The 24,264-nt window shown below is 44.6% G+C and overlaps 1 protein-coding gene across 1 annotated transcript; it reads right to left on the bottom strand.

Annotated features, from left to right (window-relative positions):
* Positions 1–18,697: 18,697 nt before the first annotated feature.
* LOC109768679 (acetylajmalan esterase) lies at positions 18,698–20,646 on the bottom strand. The gene is made up of 5 exons (XM_020327424.4): positions 20,188–20,646; positions 19,840–20,052; positions 19,592–19,740; positions 19,235–19,508; positions 18,698–19,158 (listed from the first exon to the last, which is right to left on the bottom strand). The coding sequence occupies exons 1-5, from the start codon at positions 20,441–20,443 to the stop codon at positions 18,917–18,919; spliced, it is 1,134 nt and encodes a 377-aa protein (XP_020183013.1). The 5' UTR covers positions 20,444–20,646; the 3' UTR covers positions 18,698–18,916.
* Positions 20,647–24,264: the final 3,618 nt, after the last annotated feature.

The following is a 24,264-nucleotide window of genomic DNA, read 5'->3' on the forward strand; positions in this document are numbered from 1 at the left end:
CAAATAAACCATGTAGTAATCAACTACAAGATGTAATCAACACTACTAGTCACCCACAAGCACCAATCTATAGTTCGGTAACAAGATTGAACACAAGAGATGAACTAGGGTTTGAGATGAGATGGCGCTGTTGAAGATGTTGATGGAGATTGCCCTCCCCAAGATGGGAGAGTTGTTGGTGATGATGAGGACGACCCCCGGCGGAATCGGAGGTGGGCCGAGGAGGCCACAACCCCCAGGGTGCGCCAGGGGGCCCTAGCGTGCCCAGGTGGGTTGTGCCCACCTGGTGGCCCCCCTCTAGTGGTTCTAGTAACTCTTATATATTCCATAAAAATTCTCCGTGAAGTTTCAGCACATTTGGAGTTGTGTAGAATAGGGAGCCTGGCGTAGCTTTTTCAGGTCCAAATTTCCAGCTACCGGAATTCTCCCTCTTGGTGTGTACCTTGCAAATTATGACAGAAAAGGCATTAGAATTACTCCAAAAAGCATTATTATGGATAGAAACATTGTAAATAACAGTAAGGAAACATGATGCAAAATGGACGTATCAGAGGGGGCCCATCATCACCGGAGGCCATGGAGGAGGAAGTCGGAGGGGGATGATGTCTACTACGCAACTTTATTCTTGTAGACACGTGTTGGGCCTCCAAGCGCAGAGTTTTGTAGGACAGTAGCAATTTTCACCCAAGTGGATGACCTAAGATTTATCAATCCGTGAGAGGTTTAGGATGAAGATGGTCTCTCTCAAACAACCCTGCAACCAAATACAAGAAATCTCTTGTGTCCCCAACACACCCAATACAATGCCAAATTGTATAGGTGCACTAGTTCGGCGAAGAGATGGTGATAAAAGTGTAATATTGATGGTAGAAATATATTTTTATAATCTGAATAAATAAAAACAGCAAGGTAGCAAATAGTAAACGGGCACAAAAACAGTATTGCAATGCTTGAAAATGAGGCCTAGGGTCCGTACTTTCGCTAGTGCAACCTCTCAACAATGCTAATATAATTGGATCATATAACCATCACTCAAAGTGCGATGAAGAATCACTCCAAAGTTCCTATCTAGCGAAGAACATAAGAATAAATTGTTTGTAGGGTACGAAACCACCTCAAGCTATTCTTTCCGTTCGATCTATTGAAGAGTTCGGACTAAAATAACACCAAAGCAAATTCATATTCATAATACTCAATCCAACACAAAGAACCTCAAAGAGTGCCCCAAGATTTCTACCGGAGAAACAAAGACAAGAACGTGCATCAACCCCTATGCATAGATTACCCCAATGTCACCTCAAGAATCCACGAGTTGAGTGCCAAAACATATATCAAGTGAATCAATACGATACCCCACTAGTGTGCGTCAGTCCTAAATAAACAGTTTTTAACCCCTTTCCGCGACGGCATTTGGAACCGTCGCCAAGTGAGTGTGGGCGATAGGGGGGTCCTTCGCACACGACCCAGAAACCGTTGGGGATATGCCCTCCTGGCACACACGCTCGGCAAAATGAGGTCGTGTGCGACCGGCGAGCACTCAAATACATAAATACGTACAGTAGTGCTAAAAAATACAATTATACAAGCAAAATCATTTCCGGTCATAAGTACATCCCACACAGTCAGTCACCAGTAAACGTTTCCGTTCGTATATACATCCCACACAGTCACGACAAGGAAAACGTTTGCGCAAGGTTGCGTAGCGCAAACAGTTTTGAAGAGAATGTCGTGTGTGATTATTCATTGATCCAACACGGTTTATTCCTAGAAACTGTGTGCGATTCCTGAGGTCATCGCCCACAGTGTTTTCTCATTAACCGTTCGCAATAGTAAAACCCAATTAGCAAGCTAATTGGCCAATTAGCAAGCTAATTGCCCTATTATTAATAATCCATTTACTAATCTAATTGACATTCATATTAAGCACATAATATATTCCATTTCCATATTAAGGAAGCAGTATTTCATAATTGAAATACATCATAGTACAACATGATATAGCTTCAGCACTCAGCCACCCCATTACACAACTGCACCAGTAGCAAGTTTCACATGCAACATCGAACCTTTCGAAATTAGCATCATAGACGGTACATAGAGAGATGCATCTCATCTGGAAAACTGCTGAAGCGGAAGGCGAATATTGAGCCTTCATTCATGTTGAAGGTCTTTGCAACTTTAGGCCAGTGCCTCTGGATGACTGACCGTCCATCCTCCGACCTCTTCAGGAACACTTCAATATTGAACCGTGGGTATTGTATGAAAACTTTCCTCGCCTCTTGATCACAGAGGTGGTTTGAGAGGTAATCATCAGTGAACCCTGAAAACAAGGATGTGAATAAATATCTTCTCTATATTGGAAATGGGAAAAGGAATAAAAAAGGCAAGGTATAATAGTTAGTACCATCTTGTAAACCTCAGTGCTTCCATTTATTTCCCTATAACACATATAAGGTAGTTAGTCATCAGGTTAAGTAAGGGTTCGCATGATATCAGTAAAATATGTTGATGAAAAATAAGCACATTGCAGATTCATCAAATTAATTCAAGCCACATGGAAAACCCATTTATCCAAACCAAGCATGATTAAGAACTAGGAAATATAGAACTTGTATATGTTTCTCATGTATTAAGTGCAGCCAAATTCGATTTATTCCTCACATGGTATACAATAACAGAATGCAGCCACATCAATTGAACATTGCATTGCAGAATTGAACCAAGCAGTTAACTAAACACCACAACAAATGAACCAAACGTTAACTGAGCACCACATTGCACAATATAACATACTCCTAATAGAAGATCATACAGTTAACCAAACCAAGCATGGTTAACAACTTGGAAATATAGCAATTGTATTTGTTTCTCATGTATTTAGTACAGCCAAATTCGATTTATTCCTCACATGGTATACAATAACAGAATGCAGCCACAGCAATTGAACATCGCATTGCAGAATTGAACCAAGCAGTTAACTAAACACCAATTGAACAATATAACATACTCCTAATGGAAGATCTGACAGTTAACCAAACCAAGCATGCTTAACAACTTGGAAATATTGCACCCTGAAGAATTGAACATCACATTTGCAGAATTGAACCAAGCAGTTAATTGAACACCACATTGCACGACATATAGAACATATACACTATAGAAGAAGATTGCATGGTAAAAGTAGATAGCACAATTCACTAGAATTTGTTAAGGAAAGGCAGTAGCTAGCAAACTGAACATGGGTCCTTATAGTGAGCTAATAAGACAAGCTACTCCTCATTGTCGGAGATATCGATGACGATTGGCTCCATGGACATGGAAGAGGGTGAGGCCTCCGCATCGGGGGTGCCCTCGTTGTAGTGGTGAATTGACTGAGCCGCTCCGGGCACCAACCTGCTGGCTCTCGAGATGAGGCAAGCACGTGCACGCTGAGAAAACACCTCGTAGTCTTCGTCGAAGGCACCGATGGTGGCCTCGAGAAAACGCCATGAACTGTCATTTAAAGAAGCCAACCGCGTCGCGGCGTCGGTGCGTGAGGCTTCAACGGTGGCCTCGACGGCGAGGTGCTCCTCCAAGATCTGGGGGTCGCCACGAATGGCAGCCATCGCGACCTCATCCGCGCGTGCGGCCGCGATTTGCTTCTCCGCTACCAAATGCTCCTTGAGGTCCTAGCTATACTGCGTGCACCATGGCTTAGGCCGGCGCTTATTTGGTGGAGGGGGGTCGGTGATTTGGGTGGAAGGTGTCGCGCTCGCGCCGACGGTCGGGGCATGTGGGATGTGGAAGGAGGAGGAGGATGGGGGTCGGGTGTGGATTACCTGCCTGGATAGGCGAGGCCGAGCAGCGTGAAGGAGGGTCGCCAGCGAGGAGGCGGCGGCGCTGCAAGCAAGGAGTGAAGGTTTCAACTTGGAAAGGAAGGCTGAAAGAGGGGAAATGTGGCTTTTGGTAAGGGAGGGGGGCGGGGAGGTAGATATTTCTGCGGAAGCCGAAAATTTTGAATCGCTTCAGCCAAAAAACTGGCGCACAAAGTGTCATCAGACATGGTCCCTTATTCAGACACGGTTCGAATATATTTTGTGCTGCATCTCACACGGTTGGTTATAATAAACTGTGTGGGATCTACTTGATTTTTCATCTTGATTTGAATTACATAATGGGGTCACAGCGGCCATGGACGGTGTTTGAATTGCTACACCTTTTATCTGCAGTGATCATAAAAGAATTGGAATTATTCAGGGTTCTTTTGGACATTTTTATGCATTAAGTGAGTTTTCAATGCATTTATGTGCATAATTCAAATTTGAACTACATGCACATGCTCCGGTGCATATAAATTGGTTGAAAAATCAAATCTTTGTCCTTGGGTGCATGCTTAGGTCCCATGCAAGAAATGGGAATGAATGTCAAACACCCTACCACCGTCACTCGGACGCAAACATTGAGCTACCTGGTTTTTAAATTCTGGTAAATCCAAAACTCATCTGAAATTCATGAAACTTGGCATGCTATCATGGAGCGGCATCAACATGGCGTGGTAAAGTTTTTGTCCCATTTGGGGCAGGTTTGGGTATATGCTACTCACAAGCCAAAGCTTCTCACAACAAGCATGATGGTTTCGGTAGGGAACGCCCCAACTTTGGGGGCGAAACGATATCCATCACCTCTTATTGCTTTCAAATTTTTTCATGTGTCAACATAGAACAACAGGAGTGTTGTGTTATTTTTTCTGATTTTCGGCGTTCGTTTGCACATTTTTATGCATTAAGTGAGTTTTCAATGCATTTATGTGCATAATTCAAATTTGAACTACATGCACATGCTCCGGTGCATATAAATTGGTTGAAAAATCAGATCTTTGTCCTTGGGTGCATGCTTAGGTCCCTTGCAAGAAATGGGAATGAACGTCAAACACCCTGCTACCGTCACTCGGTCGCAAACATTAAGATACCTGGTTTTTAAATTCTAGTAAATCCAAAACTCGTCTGAAATTCATGAAACTTGGCATGCTATCATGGAGCGGCGTCAACATGATGTGGTAAAGTTTTTGGCCCATTTGGGGCAGGTTTGGGTATATGCTTCTCACAAACCAGAGCTCCTCACAACAAACATGATGGTTTCGGTAGGGAACGCCCCAATTTGGGGGCGAAACGATATCCATTGCCTCTTATTGGTTTCCAATTTTTTCCACGTGTCAAATAGAAAAACAGGATTGTTGTGTTATTTTTTGTGATTTTTTCGGGTTCGTTTGGACATTTTTATGCATTAAGTGAGTTTTCAATGCATTTATGTGCATAATTCAAATTTGACCTACATGCACATGCTCCGGTGCATATAAATTCGTTGAAAAATCAAATCTTTGTCCTTGGGTGCATGCTTAGGTCCCATGAAAGAAATGGGAATGAATGTCAAACACCCTGCCACCGTCACTCGGCCGCAAACATTGAGATACCTGGTTTTTAAATTCTAGTAAATCCAAAACTCGTCTGAAATTCATGAAACTTGGCATGCTATCATGGAGCGGCATCAACATGGCGTGGTAAATTTTTTGTCCCATTTGGGGCAGGTTTGGGTATATGCTTCTAACAAACCAGAGCTTCTCACAACAAGCATGATGGTTCCGGTAGGGAACGCCCCAACTTTGGGGGCGAAACGATATCCATCGCCTCTTATTGCTTTCAAATTTTTTTGCGTGTCAACATAGAACAATAGGAGTGTTGTGTTATTTTTTCTGATTTTCGGGGTCCGTTTGGACATTTGTATGCATTAAGTGAGTTTTCATTGCATTTATGTGCATAATTCAAATTTGAACTACATGCACATGCTCCGGTGCATATAAATTGGTTGAAAAATCAAATCTTTTCTCCTTGGGTGCATGCTTAGGTCCCATGCAAGAAATGGGAATGAATTTCAAACACCGTGCCACCATCACTCGACCGCAAACATTGAGATAACTGGTTTTTAAATTCTAGTAAATCCAAAGCTCGGTTGAAATTCATGAAACTTGGCATGCTATCACTACTAGGGAAAACCTTATACACAGAATATTAGCAGCAGCGCGGTTTAAAAACAGACACTACTGCTAATTAGCAGTAGCAAGCTTCAGGAAACCGCGCTACTAATAGCACGGTAGCAGTAGAGGTCTAGGTGAAACAAGCGCTACTACTATAACTGCCACGGCGTTGCCTCCAGGCTAGATATAGTAGTAGCGCCCTTCCAAGGACGCGCTACTGCTAAAGTACTTAGTAGCAACGTTTTTCTTCGAAACAAACTGCTGCTAAGTAGTGCACCTAATTAAGTTTAGTCCCATACTGCTAAGCGAACAAGGTGTTTACCACCTTAAATATGTTACTTCTCAAACTATCTCGAGCACTTGGTCTTCATTGAACTATATGTGTAGGATTTGTGGGTGCAATATGAATCTTCACCAGTGCCTATACAGGTACTGTGAGGATTCATGTTGACTATTTAGATTCTACACAAAAAGATCAATGATGACCAATGTATATTTTTGAAGTTTCTACATGCTTAGACTTAGCAGTAGCGTTTCTTTCAAGGCAAAGCGCTACTGATATTATAAAACAGTAAGGAATAGATGTAGCGCATTTCGCTTGACACGCTATAGCTAACTTAGCTATAGCGCGTTACGGCCAAACGCGTTGCTGCTAGTTTGACTTAACCCCTCGACCGCGCGGGCTCAAAATTTCGCTAAGTCCTTCCCCTCCAATTCCCCCTCTCCCCCAACTGCTCCATCGCCGCCGCCGCCCTGCCGCTCTCGACCTCACCGCCGCCGCCCTCAACCTCACCACCGCCACCGCCCGCCGCACACCCTCGACGCAGCCCCTGACCCCGACCTCGACACCGCCCCCGACCTCGACGCCACCCTCCGCCGCCCGCCCGAGCCCCGACCTCGACACCGCCTGCCCCTCCCTCGCCGCAGTCACCGTAAGGCTCTGCCTCTCCTCTCCCCTACCCTCCTCTCTCTCTGCTAGGGCAATTCATATATGTGTTGATGCTGTGTTGATGTTCATATGAACCCTAGGTGTTCATATGAACCCTAGATTTGTTTAGGGCAGTAGGCATTTTTTAGCATTTAGGAAAAATGATTAGCAATTTTTTTAGGAAATTAGCTAGGGCAAATTTTTATGAAAATGCCTAAACAGTAATTTCATTCAAAAAACAAAAAATAGAATTGTTTTTCTTTCAAAAACTTGGTTAAACTAATTGTTGCTATGTAAACAAAAAACAAGATTGTTGTTATATGATATATGTCATTGATGTTCATTTGCATATTCCATTATTGAAGTGGTTCGATTGTGCCCAAGTGGCTTTGTTGTTTCCAGGGAATGAAGTCGAGTGGCCTATGTTTTGTCGGAATGTTGATTCATTTCCGTTCCGGCAAATTTCAGGTTCTCGATTTGTCCACTTTTTAGCAAAAGTCATGCCGAAATTTTCCGTGAATTTCGGCATGACTTGTGCTACAAGCTAGGACATATCGAGTGCCCGGGATTTGCCGCACTGGGAAGGAGTCAACATTCCTACAAAGCATAGGCCTTTTTTATGTCATTATTCATTTTATTAGGTATAGGATTAATTGACTAGATTTAATCATAAGAACTAGTTGAATTAATAGAACTAGTTGAACATGTCACATTTGTTGTTATTTTTTTAGTTAAAGCAATTATTCCCGCATCGACGTCGACGATGCCTATCCCGCATCCTCGTCGTAGAGTCGGAGGAGGACACCTGCGTCACCAGATGGGCCATGTCCGGGACTTGGCTCCGCCGGGGTGGTCCTGGGAGGCGCTACCTACCGGGGGGCGCAGGTTGGTGAGGAGTCAGCCCGTCGTTGACCCGAACCTTCTTTGGTGGCAGTCGCGTGGGCCAGTGACGGTCCAGAGGCTCGACGACCCCACGGAGGTGGTGCGTCACCGTGTCAGTGAGGAGGACGCGCACGTCCGTCGCTACTTGTTTTGCGTTGGAGCACAGGTTCTCCAATACCTGACAGGTTCTCCAGGGATCTCACTGGAGCTATGATCCTGTGATGGTTCCTTCTCTATGGGTGTCCACCGCCCGTGCCGATACCCGTCGTGCACTAGGGTTTTAGTTGTATTAGTGATGTTATATGTACGATACTATTCGGGATGTATTAGTAATAATATTCGACGATGTACGGACGCATGAGATGATTTACTTTTGCTTATTGAATGCATGCTAATTTGAATACTTATTTATTTTATGATTTGGTTTTGCTTATTGAATGCTCATGTCAATATGAGTCCTATAAGATATTTTGAAATGTATATCTTGTGTTGCTCAAATAGGATATGCGCTTGCCAAAGTGTCCGGTCATGTTTGCAGGTTACACCTCCGAGTGGCCTATGTTTTTCCGGAGTGTTGATTCATTTCCGTTTCGGCAAATTTCAGGCGCTCGATATGTCCTATTTTAGCAAAGGTCATGCCAGATTTTTCCGTGAATTTTGGCATGACTTGTGCCAGAATATGTAGGAAATATCGAGTGCCCCGGATTTGTGTGTTGAGTATCCTGGTAGTTGCCTTCGATCGATTTTCAATTAATGTTTCAACTATGAACATAGGAAATGTCTGACGACGAAAAGGATTTCGGTATTTGCGAATACTGCAAAGACGAGTGCGGCCTGTGCGACAGAATCTTCCTAGATGATGATAGGCGCTTCAGCATCAAGCTGGACGAGAACTTCCAAGTGGAAACAGCAAGTCACAACGACAAGTCTTTTTTCGTAATTAAGCATGACATATGCTTCATTTGCTTCAACTTATAATTTGATTTTTTTTACTATTCTACTAGCGTATCCCCTGCCATGCAAGAGTTTTTGTCTTGGATAAGACAGGTTTCAGTGGTATGGAAACTACGGAGGTAAAGAGAGTTAACTTGAAGACCGAGCATGGTTATACTTTCCACGCAAGATTATACAACGCAGACACCTACACCTATTTTGAATGCAAAAATTGGCAAGCACTATGCAAGGCTTATGCATTTGAGCCTGATATGGTTATCACCTTTGATATTCGTCCCGAAGATGTTATTGAAGGTAATATCGACATCTGGGTCGATGTGCAGACGCCTCCAGTTATACCATCATGTGAGTTTCTCAACCAAATTTATGTCTTCGATATTGTTTATTCAAAAATAGTTGACAACTAATTTCTATTGACAGCTTATTTCCATTCAAGCAAACATGTTCTGCGCTTGGTAGACATGGCCGTCCACAGTCCGGGGGCTGAACTAAACTGCGAGGAGATAGGTCATTATGTTTCATGGCTTGAGGATCTTCATACTGTCAAGTCAAATTATTTTTCTGGACTTAAAAATCTTAGTACTCAAAACGTGCGACCAATAGTGTTCGTACTGAACTACGGTAACATCTATTTAGGAAAGATGGTAAGATTTTTACTATTTGTCCTCAGTGCATCTTTTGCATACATTATTTTTTAAGCTAAACTTCATTGCTGAGTATGTTACTATACGATGTTCTTCAACAGGGACTCCCGATGAATGTTGTGCCTCATTGGATCGAGACTAAAGGTCGCATGAGAATTGTTAGCTTACGGCCAAGATATCCTACAATGCACTTTAGTGCATACAGGATTTCTAATAGCGAGGAATGCTTAATAGTGAAAGACTGGAACAAAATTGTGAATGATTGCAGAGAAGTACTAGGGGGCAGCAATCAGAAGCGCATCCCACGATTAGGAGACAGGTTCATCTGCATGCTCCAACTTGATGAAGCTGGAGTGCTACACATGTTTTATGCTATTTTACCTGAGAGAGAGCAGCAGGAGTGATTAGCTTGCTAGAAATGAGTTATGATGATTAAATAGCTAGTGTTGGTCGTAATGACTATGATGATTATTATTAGCTAGTGTTGGTGGTGATTAGATAGCTACCGCAGCTAGTGTTGGTGGTGATTAGCTAGCTAGAATGAGTTTGAAGATGATGATGTGTGCTACACTATGAGTATGATGATTAAATAGCTACTGTTGGTCGTAATGACTATGATGATGATTAAATAGCTTGTGTTGGTGGATTAGATACAAGTGGAGGCAACATGTGGTGCACATCGAAAGTAGTAGTAGTCCAAACTAGATCAAGTTTGGATTAGTAGTATACTTTTGACATGCACCACATGTTGCCTCCACTTGAATCTAATCCACCTTCATTTGACACACTGTTATGGACATATTGATATAACAACCTCATAATTGGTATTGTACCAAAATTTGTATAATGCTGTATAAATACACTAAAAATTTAAAAAATGAGAAAAAGAATACTAGTAGTGATGGAGAGTAAACACAATACAACTAGCTATATTAGCAGTAGCGCTGGAATGGACAAACGCTGATGCTATATGTCTTAGCAGCAGCGCGTGTTGCACACGCTACTACTAAGGAATAGCTATAGCGCCTTATCAGTAGTGCGTCCTCCCGCGCTACTGATAGGCAAAATACCCGTGCTACTGCTAGGGTTTTCCCTAGTAGTGTATCATGGAGCGGCATCAACATGGCGTGGTAAAGTTTTTGTCCCACTTGGGGCAGGTTTAGGTATATGCTTCTCACAAACCAGAGCTTCTCACAAGAAGCATGATGGTTTCGGTAGGGAACGCCCCAACTTTGGGGGCGAAACGATATCCATCGCCTCTTATTTCTTTCAAATTTTCTCGCGTGTCGACATAGAACAACAGGAGAGTTGTGTTATTTTTTGTAATTTTTCGGGGTTCGTTTGGACATTTTTATGCATTAAGTGAGTTTTCAATGCATTTATGTGCATAATTCAAATTTGAACTACATGCGCATGCTCCGGTGCATATAAATTGGTTGAAAAATCAAATCTTTTGTCCTTGGGTGCATGATTAGGTCCCTTGCAAGAAATGGGAATGAATGTCAAACACCGTGCCATCATCACACGGCCACAAACATTGAGATACCTGATTTTAAAATTCTAGTAAATCCAAAACTCGTCTGAAATTCACGAAACTTGGCATGCTATCATGGAGCGGCATCAACATGATGTGGTAAAGTTTTTGTCCCGTTTGGGGCAGGTTTGGGTATATGCTTCTCACAAACAAGAGCTTCTCACAACAAGCATGATGGTTTCGGTAGGGAACGCCCCAACTTTGGGGGCGAAATGATATCCATTGCCTCTTATTGCTTTCAATTTTTTCTCGTGTCAACATAGAACAACAGGAGTGTTGTGTTATTTTTTTGATTTTTCGGGGTTCGTTTGGACATTGTTATGCATTAAGTGAGTTTTCAATGCACTTATGTGCATAATTCAAATTTGAACTACATGCACATGCTCCCGTGCATATAAATTGGTTCAAAAATGAAATCTTTGTCCTTGGGTGCATGCTTAGGTCCCATGCAAGAAATGGGAATGAATGTCAAACACCCTGCACCGTCACTCGGCCGCAAACATTGAGATACCTGATTTTTAAATTCTAGTAAATCCAAAACTCGTCTGAAATTCATGAACTTGGCATGCTATCATGGAGCGGCATAAACATGGCGTGGTAAAGTTTTTGTCCCATTTGGGGCAGGTTTGGGTATATGCTTCTCACAAACCACAGCTTCTCACAACAAGCATGTTGGTTTCCGTAGGGAACACCCCAACTTTGGGGGCTAAACGATATCCATCGCCTCTTATTGCTTTCAAATTTTTTCGTGTGTCAACATAGAACAACATGAGTGTTGTGTTATTTTTTCTGATTTTCGGGGTTCGTTTAGACATTTTTATGCATTAAGTCAGTTTTCAATGCATTTATGTGCATAATTGAAATTTAAACTACATGCACATGCTCCGATGCATATAAATTGGTTGAAAAATCAAATCTTTTTTCCTTGGGTGCATGCTTAGGTCCCATGCAAGAAATGGGAATGAATGTCAAACACCGTGCCACCGTCACTCGGCCGCAAACATTGAGATACCTGGTGTTTAAATTCTAGTAATCCAAAACTCGTCTGAAATTCATGAAACTTGGGATGCTATCAAGGAGCGGCAACAACATGGCGTGGTAAAGTTTTTGTCCCACTTGGGGCAGGTTTGGGTATATGCTTCTCACAAACAGAGCTTCTCACAAGAAGCATGATTGTTTTGGTAGGGAACGCCCCAACTTTGGGGGCGAAACAATATCCATCGCCTCTTATTGCTTTCAAATTTTTTCACGTGTCGACATAGAACACCAGGAGTGTTGTGTTATTTTTTTGTGATTTTTCGAGGCTCCTTTGGACATTTTTATGCATTATGTGAGTTTTCAATGCATTTATGTACATAATTCAAATTTGAACTACATGCGCATGCTCCGGTGCATATAAATTGGTTGAAAAATCAAATCTTTTGTCCTTGGGTGCATGATTAGGTCCCTTGCAAGAAATGGGAATGAATGTCAAACACCGTGCCATCATCACACGGCCGCAAACATTGAGATACCTGATTTTTAAATTCTAGTAAATCCAAAACTCGTCTGAAATTCATGAAACTTCGCATGCTATCATGGAGCGGCATCAACATGGCGTGGTAAAGTTTTTGTCCCATTTGGGGCAGGTTTGGGTATATGCTTCTCACAAACCAGGGCTTCTCACAACAAGCGTGATGGTTTCGGTAGGGAACGCCCCAACTTTGGGGGCGAAACGATATCCATCGCCTCTTATTGCTTTCAAATTCTTTCATCTGTCAACATAGAACAACAGGAGTGTTGTGTTATTTTTTCTGATTTTCAGGGTTTGTTTGGACATTCTTATGCATTAAGTGAGTTTTCAATGCATTTATGTGCATTATTCAAATTTGAACTACATGCACATGCTCCAGTCATATAAATTGGTTGAAAAATCAAATCTTTTTTCCTTGGGTGCATGCTTAGGTCCCATGCCAGAAATGGGAATGAATGTCAAACACCGTGCCAACGTCACTCGGCCGCAAACATTGAGATACCTGGTTTTTAAATTCTAGTAAATCCAAAACTCGACCAAAATTCATGAAACTTGGGGCGGCATCAACATGGCATGGTAAAGTTTTTGTCCCACTTGGGGCAGGTTTGGGTATATGCTTCTCACAAACCGGAGCTTCTGACAAGAAGCATGATGGTTTCGGTAGGGAACGCCCCAACTTCGGGGGCGAAACGATATCCATCGCCTCTTATTGCTTTCAAATTTTTTCGCGTGTCGACATAGAACAACAGGAGTGTTGTGTTATTTTTTTTTATTTTTCGGGGTTCGTTTGGACATTTTTATGCATTAAGTGAGTTTTCAATGCATTTATGTGCATAATTCAAATTTGAACTACATGCGTATGCTCCGGTGCATATAAATTGGTTGAAAAATCAAATCTTTTGTCCTTGGGTGCCCGATAAGGTCACATGCAAGAAATGGGAATGAATGTCAAACACCGTGCCATCGTCACTCGGCCGCAAACATTGAGATACCTGATTTTTATATTTTAGTAAATCCAAAACTCGTATGAAATTCATGAAACTTGGTATGCTATCATGGAGCGGCATCAACATGGCGTGGTAAAGTTTTTGTCCCATTTGGGGCAGGTTTGGTTATATGCTTCTTACAAACCAGAGCTTCTCACAACAAGCATGATGGTTTCGGTAGGGAACGCCCTAACTTTGGGGCCGAAACGATATCCATCGCCTCTTATTGCTTTCAAATTTTTTCTCGTGTCAACATAGAACAACAGGAGTGTTATGTTATTTTTTCTGATTTTCGGGGTTCGTTTGGACATTGTTATGCATTAAGTGAGTTTTCAATGCATTTATGTGCATAATTCAAATTTGAACTACATGCACATGCTCCGGTGCATATAAATTGGTTGGAAATTCAAATCTTTTGTCCTTGGGTGCATGCTTAGGTCCCATGCAAGAAATGGGAATGAATGTCAAACACCGTGCCACCATCACTCGACCGCAAACATTGAGATACCTGGTTTTTAAATTCTAGTAAATCCAAAACTCGTCCGAAATTCATGAAACTTGGCATGCTATGATGGAGCGGCATCAACATGTCATGGTAAAGGTTTTGTTCCATCTGGGACAGGTTTGGGTATATGCTTCTCGCAAACCAGAGCTTCTCACAACAAGCATGATGGTTTCGGTAGGGAACGCCCCAACTCGAAAAGATATCCGTCGCCTCTTATTGCTTTCAATTTTTTTTGCTTGTCGACATAGAACAACAGGAGTGTTGTGTTAGTTTTTGTGATTTTTCGGGGTTCGTTTGGACATTTTATGCATTAAGTGAGTTTTCAATGCATTTATGTGCATTTTTCAAATTTGAACTACATGCGCATGCTCTGGTGCATATAAATTGGTTGAAAAATCTTTTGTCCTTGGGTGCATGCTTAGGTCCCATGCAAGAAATGGGAATGAATGTCAAACACCGTGCCACCGTCACTCGGCCGCAAACATTGAGATACCTGGTTTTTAAATTCTAGTAAATCCAAAACTCGTCTGAAATTCATGAAACTTGGCATGCTATCATGGAGCGGCATCAACATGGCGTGGTAAAGTTTTTGTCCCATTTGGGGCAGGTTTGGTTATATGCTTCTCACAAACCAGAGCTTCTCACAACAAGCATGATGGTTTCGGTAGGGAACGCCCTAACTTTGGGGGCGAAACGATATCGATTGCCTCTTATTGCTTTCAAAAATTTTCTCGTGTGAACATAGAACAACAGGAGTGTTGTGTTATTTTTTGTGATTTTTCAGGGTTCTTTGGACATTTTTGTGCATTAAGTGAGTTTTTAATGCATTTATGTGCATAATTCAAATTTGAACTACATGCGCATGCTCCGATGCATATAAATTGGTTGAAATATAAAATCTTTCTCCTTGGGTGCATGCTTTGGCCCATGCAAGAAATGAGAATGAATGTCAAACACCCTGCCACCGTCACTCGGTCGCAAACATTGAGATACCTGGTTTTTAAATTCTAGTAAATCCAAAACTCGTCTGAAATTCATGAAAGCATGCATGCTATCATGGAGCGGCATCATCATGCCGTGGTAAAGTTTTTGTCCCATTTGGGGCAGGTTTGGGTATATGCTTCTCACGAATCAGAGCTTCTCACAACAAGCATGATGGTTTCAGATAGAACGCCCGTATGCAAAGTGTGAGCAGGATATGTGCATCTCTTGAACACAAATGGTTCTTTTGAATGACCCGTGTGAACCACGTACAAACAATTTGGTGCGATTTGCATCTGTCCTATTGGGTATGTTGCCATTTGTCAAACTAGAAATATTGACATTTGTTGATCTAGTAAAATTCAGTAATTAAGCATAGATGGAGGCGAGGAGGCATGTTCAGCCAGGCGTGCAGCGGGCGGCGCAGTTCCCGATACGGCTTTAATGCAGACGAGGGAGAGGGTAGCGGTTCCCGAAATGTTGAACGACCAATGATGCATCCTCCTTCAATTAGCATCGTGTGAATGCATGAGGGAAGTAATGGGAGGACAGGGAAAATAGGCAGCACGATGTGAATGCAACGCAGTTTGCACTCATATAAAGGCGCCCCTCCATTCCAATGCATCTACCACATCGAACGCACCTAAGCATTTGCCTAAGCACCTACACTAATAAGCGCAAAAGTGCCCACTCCAGACCCATGGCGGCGATGAGCGCGAGCATCCAGTGGCTATGCCAGATGGTCCACGACGCCGGCCTGCGGCATGGCACCGTGGATCATCTCCATACGGTGTTGGCGACCGGCTGGTGGATGGCCGCCGTCGACGCCAGCTACGACTCTCAGTTGGACCAGATGATCGTTCGCACCACCAACAGGTTCACCGTTGTCAAGAAGCTCGCGGACGACATCGCCGTACTCCTACAGCCCACGCGCCCGGGCTCCTCATTGCCTGCCACCCTAATCGGCCTCCATGGTCGGAACCTCTTTCAAGTACTGGTGGCCCTGCGACTGCCCGCCGACACCACGAAGAATATCCACCTGGAGGTCGCGCTCACCGCGAGGCGCCTCCATTTGCAAGAAACCGTCGACCTACACATCCATGTGTACGAGCAAATCATGTACATAGGTATCTACAAGGCCAGTGAGGACGCTACGACGTTGGCCTTCTTCAGCCGGCTGGAAGCCTTCGATGCCTCAGTTGAGAAGCACCTTGACCTCGCCACACAAGCCGCCGCTCCTTAGCCGCGGGTCGGTGGCCCGGCCGGCACACTGAGTTGAGGAGGAGGAGGTCGTACGTTGATGGATGCATCTTTCTTCTTGCCTCTTGTAACCACCACTGCGATCGCATCATCATGGCCTTAATTCTTATTTTGCTATTGCATTCTCGTTCCAGTCAATACAAACATGTGCGATCCCTTTGCTCAATACAGACATGTCCGTTCCAGTCTTATTTTGATTGGCTTGAATGAAGGTATATCCCACCGTTAGGGGCCGCGGCGCGCTCTGCTCGCGTCCGTTGGTACGCTCTGCTCGCGTCCGTCGGCGCGCTCTGCTCGCGTCCGTCGGTGCGCTCGGCTTGTGGACTACTTTTCCTTGCGTGTTCAACTGCTATATGCATATATATGGTTGCTCGCCGTTGAGGCGACCGCGGAGTGCTCTGCTCGCGTCCCTCCGCACGCGCTCTGCCAACGGTTGGGCGTGCGCACGATCACGTCGGGGGCCCCGTATGCATGCGGTTGCGCCGCGCGCGTTGCCACGCGATGCAGTTACGTGCGGCCTGATGGAGTTACGCGCTGCAAATTAGAACTGCCATCAGGGCCTGCCGATATTCCTGTCCGTCCGGCTTCCCCTTTAATTCCCGCGGCCATTATAACCTTAGTCTCTTCAACCTTTCGATCGCGCCCCACAACACAACAAGCAGACCCACGACGACACATAGAGAGGGGATGTCCAGCGGCACTCCAATGGAGTTCGGTGAGCATAGAGTGGAGACCCACGCGAGGGAGACGGATCTCTCGGTGGTGTACACCATCGACCTGGCTGTGGTGGACGCCTACATCAACAGCGTTGAGCAGTTGCTTGCTGGAGACAAGTACAAGGTGGTCGGCATCGACCTCCAGTACACCGCCGGTCATCCCGACATAGATCAGAAGGTTGCCATCGCCTAGTTGTGCGTGCGCCATCATGTCCTCATCTACCACTACTGCATGGCCATAAAGCCTTGCGACCGTTTCAACAGGTTTGTCAACAGCACTGGCTACAAGTTCGCCACGGTGGATACCAAAGACGATGTAAAAGCGCTCAGTGTTACGGGCTTGGCTTGCAAGAACCTTGTTGAAATCCGTGACCACTATAGGGTCTGGGGCAGCACGAAGAATGACTCCCTGGTCGAACTCGCCTCGGCCATCATCAACCCCTACTACAAAAAGATGAAGCAGGATGCCCAGAGAACAAGTCCCGTATCCTGGTACGGGGCCTGGATGTGGCAACTGGATGAACCTCACCTCAGGTTTGCGGCCAAGAGCGTGTACACATGCTACGAGATGCATAGGCGGATCGTTGACATGAGGAAGTGCCTCGTTACCCAAATCGACGAGCCCGGATCGAGCCACAAGCAGAGGAAGTGTCACAAGAAGTAGATGATGATCAGATGATCGTTTATGCTAGTTAATCATGCATGTAATATATAGTTTACTTTATTGGTGTGTGGAAATGTCATGTGTGTAGTAGCCACCTATGTAATTATGCATGTAATAGTTTACTTTGGTGTCTGCAGATGCCATGGTTGTAGTAGCCACCTATGTAAGTGGATGTTTAATTTGGTTATGCAAAGTGTGTGTGTCTATATATATATATATATATATATATATATATATATATATATATATATATATATATATATATGTATGTATTGTATGCAGGTATAACAATATATATACATGTGTGAGATTGCACATATAGTCCCAAACAATTGCATGCAAATATGTATTACTCTTCGGACCACACCATACACGATCTTCATGTATCATCGATGAGCCCAGACGCTCTCTTATACACCTACAATATACGTACACAATACTTACCTAGTACTCCCTCCGTTCCTAAATATTTGTCTTTCTAGACATTTCAAATGACTACCACATACGGATATATGTAGACATATTTTAGAGTGTAGATTCACTCAGTTTACTTCATATGTAGTCACTTGTTGAAATGCCTAGAAAGACAATTATTTAGAAACGGAGGGAGTACATGCATGGCCGCCGGAATGCGTTCGTAGGTTGCACCCGCGCCTCTGGCCGGTCAACCGAAACGATTCAGGGTCAATCGACTGACCCAAAACTTATTTCAGTCGATTGACCCATAGCCAGTCCCAAAAATGCATGGTAGAAAATTTATTATGTGAGGTCCTCTCCAATTTTCAGATCTTTTGAACATCTGAGTAGTTCTAAAAAAAAGATAAATTGGATCAGAGCATGAACAGTAAACTTTTTACAGACCCTAAGTTTGTCTTTTTTGCCGAGAGCTGCTCAGATATCCAAATGATTTGTAAATTGGAGCGGACCTCACGCATCAAATAATCTACCCGGCAAAAAACTGGAATTTCTGAATTTTTTTAGTATTTATTTTTGATTTTTTCTTCAACGCGGGTGCAAATGAGTCTGGGCTCATAAGTGGATTACCGTGATAGTACTAGCTAGATACATGAACTTTGTAACTTCTTTAGAGAAATGTAGGTTTGTAACTGTGTACCAAATCAACACGTAAAATCCTCTCAATTTACTTGAGAGATGTAACTTCGTTTGTAAACTGTGTACCCTGCTCAACATGCTAAACTGCATCTTTACTTTTACTTTAGCTCGGAGTAGTTTAATGTGGATACATAGTGCAGAGCGCATATGTAGCATATGGCGGCATAGCCATGGAAGAACTCGTCGAAGGCTCAAAATGTTGCGGTGAGGCGAATCAAACAGTTTATCATGTCTGCCCATTGTTCTCCGGGAAGCTGAGTATCTGCGGCTGCAGGTACCCCCCGTGGTAGATGAGCCTGGACATGGCCTTGTACGCCGCCTGGGTCATGTGGATGCCGTCCCAGCTCACGTACGCCGACGGGTCCGCACACACCGCCGCCCCCTCCACGCCGCACGCCCGCCTCACGTCGTAGTTGTACTTGCCGCCGGCGCCACAGCACGCCTTGTGCGTGCTATCCTCGTCGAAACCTGAGGAAGGCGAAAACGGATTAAACCGGTAGCCATTGTGTGCCGGTTCAATCGTGCTGCTCTTGATGTCGCGTACCGAGAGCCGGGGCGCCCTTGAGGAGGCTGAGGAAGGAGTTGAAGTAGTCCGCGTAGGCGATGGCCGCGTCGGGGTACGACGCCCGGAGACCGGCGACGGCTCGCTGGAGCTGCGCGTTGTGCTTGGCGGCGAAGAGGTTGAGGTCCTTGAGGCAGCCTGCGGAGTCGTAGGCCGACGTCTCCGGCTCGGCCATCGCGGTGAGGTAGCTCGGGAGGCAGCCGATGGGGAAGTTGCCCGGGACGATGACTCTGCTAGCGCCCATGTCCAGCACTTCCTGTGAGGACAGAGGCACCTCGGCAGAATTATCACCAGGTTTAAAAAAATTGATTGTACGTGTCAGAAGACTTGTGATGGTACCTTGGTGGCGTCGATGATGGTTTGAACGACGGCTGGGATGAGTTTCTCCACCTCGCTGACATTCTTATTCCCGAACAAGGCGAAGTTGTAGTCGTTTCCACCGATCTCCCCGACCAAAACCAGAGAAGATTGGAGCCTTTTGCGAATTTCTGTACACAAATTTTGCATAGAGAATTAGTATGCCTGACTGTTGAAAACAGAGGATGCATTGAGAGAAAGTAGTGAGGGAAGAAATATTTTTGAATTGCCTTCGTCGGTGTTGAAGGTGGACTTCATGAAGTCCTTGAACCACCGGAGCTGCAGCTTGAGGGAATTTGCGGTGAAAGGCATGGAGAATCTCCCGTTGAACTGGTCGGCGGGGTCCATGGCGGTGGCTCCAGCGACGGCGAAGTTGGCTCCGTGGTCGAAGCTCCTGTTCATGGCCAGGTAAGGGTTGAGGAACGGGAGGCCCATGTCCTGAGCTGCATTCGCACGTGAGAGCAGAACACTGAGTGAGTGCCACGTACGTTTACTACGGGCAGTACCACTTTTTTTCACTCTGAACCAGAGCATGTAGCTGGGAACTTGAGGAACATTGCAATTGCAACTGTACGTACCGAGGAAGTCGATCATGAGGAGGCCGTCGGAGCATCGGCCGGTGGGGCGGCCGAAGGTGAGGCCGTAGGGGAGGTGCTTGATGGTCTCGAAGGCGCCGGGCGGCGCCTCCTTCACCAGGTTCCCCGTATCCGTGATGGAGTCGCCCAGGCTGTAGATCGCCGCCACGCCGGTGCCGGCGTGGCCACCTTGCCCGCGGCAGCAACACACGTGCAAGGCAGCGACGAGGAGGAGGAGGAAAGCCGTTGAGGAAGCCATGCAGAAAACAGTGGTGGGTCGGAGAGAGCTGTGAGTGCGTATCTCGACAGGACTCGATGAGCTGGGCGAACGATGGGTGAGGAGTTCGTGCTCGCCAACCACCTCTTTTATAGTGTACACACATAGATCGAAGAGGCAAGGCAGCAGTGTACTAGGAGTATTGAGCAAGGCTGGCGGGCGACATTCCGCGCGCGCACCTCCCCCCCACCGGAGTTTAAGTGGATTGACGGAGTGGTGGTTTTCGTCGCCGGGACGGCCGGGGACGGCTGCATGCGTATGTGCGCGTGTGGATGTGGCACAAAGAAAATAAAAATCTTCTTTTTCTAGTGCCATACCGAATCTGTGTGTCTGTCCCTTTGCTGCTGAGAAGGATGGGGCGTAGGATCGGATCTGGTCCGGGATCGTGGGGCTCGGCTCTCCTTTGGACGAGAGTCATTGTGACCACACAAGGAAAGACTTCACTAGTATTGCTCGCCACGAATGTACTACCTTTGTCCTGATTTATTGATCGTCTTAGTATTTTATGCTAAACTTTAACCATAGATTTAAGTAAAATAATAATAATAAATGTCATCAAAAATTATAACCTTGGATTCGTATTTGAATATAGTTTTCAATGATATTATTTTTGATTAATGCATTACCATTTAGTTAACTAAATCTAAGATCAAAAGTTAGCACAAAATGCAATGGGGACCGATAAACCAGGACGGAGATAGTAGGTAAGTTTCTCGCAAAGAGAAGAAAGAAATCATTCATGCATATTTTCATGGTGTGCATGCATGGCACATTAATTCAAAATTATTTTCAAACTTATTTGAAGTTCTCACTGTACTAGGCTAGTGCCACAGTGAAACCGTACACCTAGTACTAGTAGTAGGAATACTAATGGGGTCGACCTGTTTTTTTTAATCTATAGTACTATAACCACGACTGAAGCCGTCCGCAACACACACATACACACACGTAGTGCACTCCTGCTGATGTGGCATGTAGAATGATCGAGCATTAGTACACCCCCACCGGCCCACCCACGGAACTGCGATGCGCACGCACGAGCAAAGTGGAGGAGGATACGGCCGGAGTGCATTTTCCCCCTCTTGCCAACTTTAAGCTGATATGGGCATATGGCGGCGGTGGAGGATAATGGAACAAATTCTTACCTCACCAGAAGAAGATGGAATCCGTTTCGAAAAAAAAAAAGATGGAACAAAGATCAGCAACATTCTAAATTTCTACACACCACGTAACCTAACATTCCCTTCTATATATGGAAATGGAATCACATATAGCTTTAGTCAAGCTCCAGGAGATCGAGCACTATATATGCATGCATGTACGTTCACGGTACGCTCTTCACAATCCATGGCGCGAGACTCCACGCGAGAACTCTGAACCTGAATGAGCCTGTACGTAGTAATAATGCATGGTGCGGTGCTGATGTGGTATATACAAGGATCGAGCTAAGAACTTAATTACTACTAGGATGCGCACGATCGATCGAGCAGAGTGGAGGATATATCGGAGTGCAACTTTTTCTCCTCGCATGCCAAGCCAACTTTGCGCCGATATGGCCGGCGGTGGGTGGTGGACAAGATGATAGATCCGCTCGCCGCCGAGCGGTCATGCGGACAAAAGCTTGTGACGATTGGAACCACTCTCGAACGACAGAACGACGGAATCTTGGCACTGGCGCTGTCGATGGAGCTTGATAAGCACGCATATGGATTGGATTGGTCGGCGAATAACTGACGGTGCGGCGCTCCCACGATCCGCATCGCAAAGTAGAACGTCTGATCGGCGTGGAGCTCCTGTACGTACGTGCAATGGTACATGGGGGTCGGACGACAGGCCCCGGCCGGTGCTCCGTGCTCGAGGTTTCGAGAGAGGCGAGAGCGAGAGGCCGGGCGAAGGGACAACGGAGCGTCTTGGGAAGAGACACCCGGTGAGCGACGTGCATGCATCTGATCTTGGCGTATCACCACTCATCACAAATAGCGAGCCTTGAAAGCTCTTCTGGTGTGATGTCCTCTTGCTTTTCGGTTATTTTGCAGTTCGTGGAGTGCATTCCATCGTGATCTCCAGTCTGCGTGCCACAGGTGGTCCACGGTGGATCGATCCTTGTATTTTTCCTGTTTGAGGAAGATCAAAACATCAGATTTTGTAATGGAAATACAAGGTTAAGAATTGTATACACACTATGCTACCTGCGGTTTAAAATCTGTTTTTCTTTTTCTCTCCGTGCCACACGTTTCATTGATCACCTACATCATTCATGCAATACTGCACACTGTTGTACTGCAAATGATAAGTAAGATCGAGTCTGCATGACAGTGCTACTGCAGAGGATCCTAACCCAAGCACCATGAACAACGAAGGTTGTCGTTGACACTTTGCTGCCTTTCGGCTATTGTAGTTTTATGAAGCCTTTGGTTTTTTTTTTTTGCCGAAAGGACACATGACGCTCGCCCGAACATGTGGGTGAAACTGCTTCATAAAAGGTGTCAAACAGAATTCATGTAAACGTAAGGGTGAAACCGCGGAGGATTCATGTAAGCACCCAGCGTCATGTGGCCAACTTCAGTTTAGCTACATAACAGTCGCCTAATTTTCTACTTTTGGTTCAGTCAATTTTCCTTTAGTCCGAACATGCATGCAAGTGAGAATTGCCTTGAAGTAGCTGTATGCATGGATGCATGCGGTGCCAGGCATCCATGCATGTATGCTGCACTTTTGTTTTTTTCCGTTTTGTGCGTGTTAGTTTCTTTTATGCCTACTCCCTCCGTTCGGGTTTATTAGGACTAAAGACAACTTCTCTTGAACCAAGACACATAGTAATTTGCTTGCATTAATCTTTCATTTCACTCCCAATGCACTCTCTCACATGCATGCAGCCAATGAAAAAGCACGCATGCAATGTATTAATTCCCTGGCCATGGCATCAACAACAATGGCTTTCAATGCAACCAATGAAATGGTTGCATGCATGCACCTTTCGAAACTGAGGCCTTATAAAAAGGGACATGCTTGTGATGTTGTGAGGCCTAATAAACCTGGACGGAGGGAGTACGTGTTTGTCTGTGTTGTTTGTGCGCGTGAATGTGTGATAGTGTGAGACACAGAGGAACCATCGATGTGAGATATAGTCCACATTAAGCTTTCGCATTTGTATGTGTTTCTGAATTTGCTTTTTTTGTCGGTTTGGTTTTATATGGGTATTTTTGGGATGTTGGGTGACTGTAAATGTATAGACTCAAGAACTATAAAAATGAGTGTAAATTACAATAAAGTGTGAAACCTTCAGCAATCATATTTAATTTTAGTTTTTATTTTATTTTCCACTTTAGCTACTTGCAAGGTTCCTGAATTTTAAATTTAGATCAGTTGATTTTCTGACCATTGATTTCTGCTCTGAGATTCGTGCTGTAATTTTTTCTGTCCTCGGCTGACCATTGATTTCTGCTCTGAGATTCATGCTGCAATTATTTTTGTCCTTGGCTGTTTGTTGTGTTGGACTTGTTTCTTTTTTTGACTGACCCTTGATAATCCACAAGTATAGGGGATCGCAACAGTTTTTGAGGATAGAGTATTCAACCCAAATTTATAGATTCGACATAAGGGGAGCCAAAGAATATTCGAAGGTATTAGCAGCTGAGTTGTCAATTCAACCACACCTGGAGATTAATTATCTGCAGCAAGTAATCAGTATCACAGTAATATGATAGGTTTGATAGTAGTGACAGCAGTAACAGTAACGGTAACAGTGATAGCAGTAGTTTTGTAGCAAGTGTAACAGTGATGATAGCAGTAGTAACTTAGCA

This window comes from Aegilops tauschii, chromosome 7 (assembly GCF_002575655.3).
Source record: "Aegilops tauschii subsp. strangulata cultivar AL8/78 chromosome 7, Aet v6.0, whole genome shotgun sequence".
Taxonomy (NCBI): Eukaryota; Viridiplantae; Streptophyta; class Magnoliopsida; order Poales; family Poaceae; genus Aegilops; species Aegilops tauschii.

Bases quoted from the DNA above. Each gene is read 5' to 3' on its own strand.
- LOC109768679 (XM_020327424.4), bottom strand. From the start codon at position 20,443: ATGGCTTCCTCAACGGCTTTCCTCCTCCTCCTCGTCGCTGCCTTGCAC. The intron at 19,509-19,591 runs GTACCATCACAA...CTGTCCTCACAG, and splicing joins CCATCATCGACGCCACCAAG to GAAGTGCTGGACATGGGCGC. The intron at 19,159-19,234 runs GTACGCGACATC...CGCCTTCCTCAG, and splicing joins CAAGGGCGCCCCGGCTCTCG to GTTTCGACGAGGATAGCACG.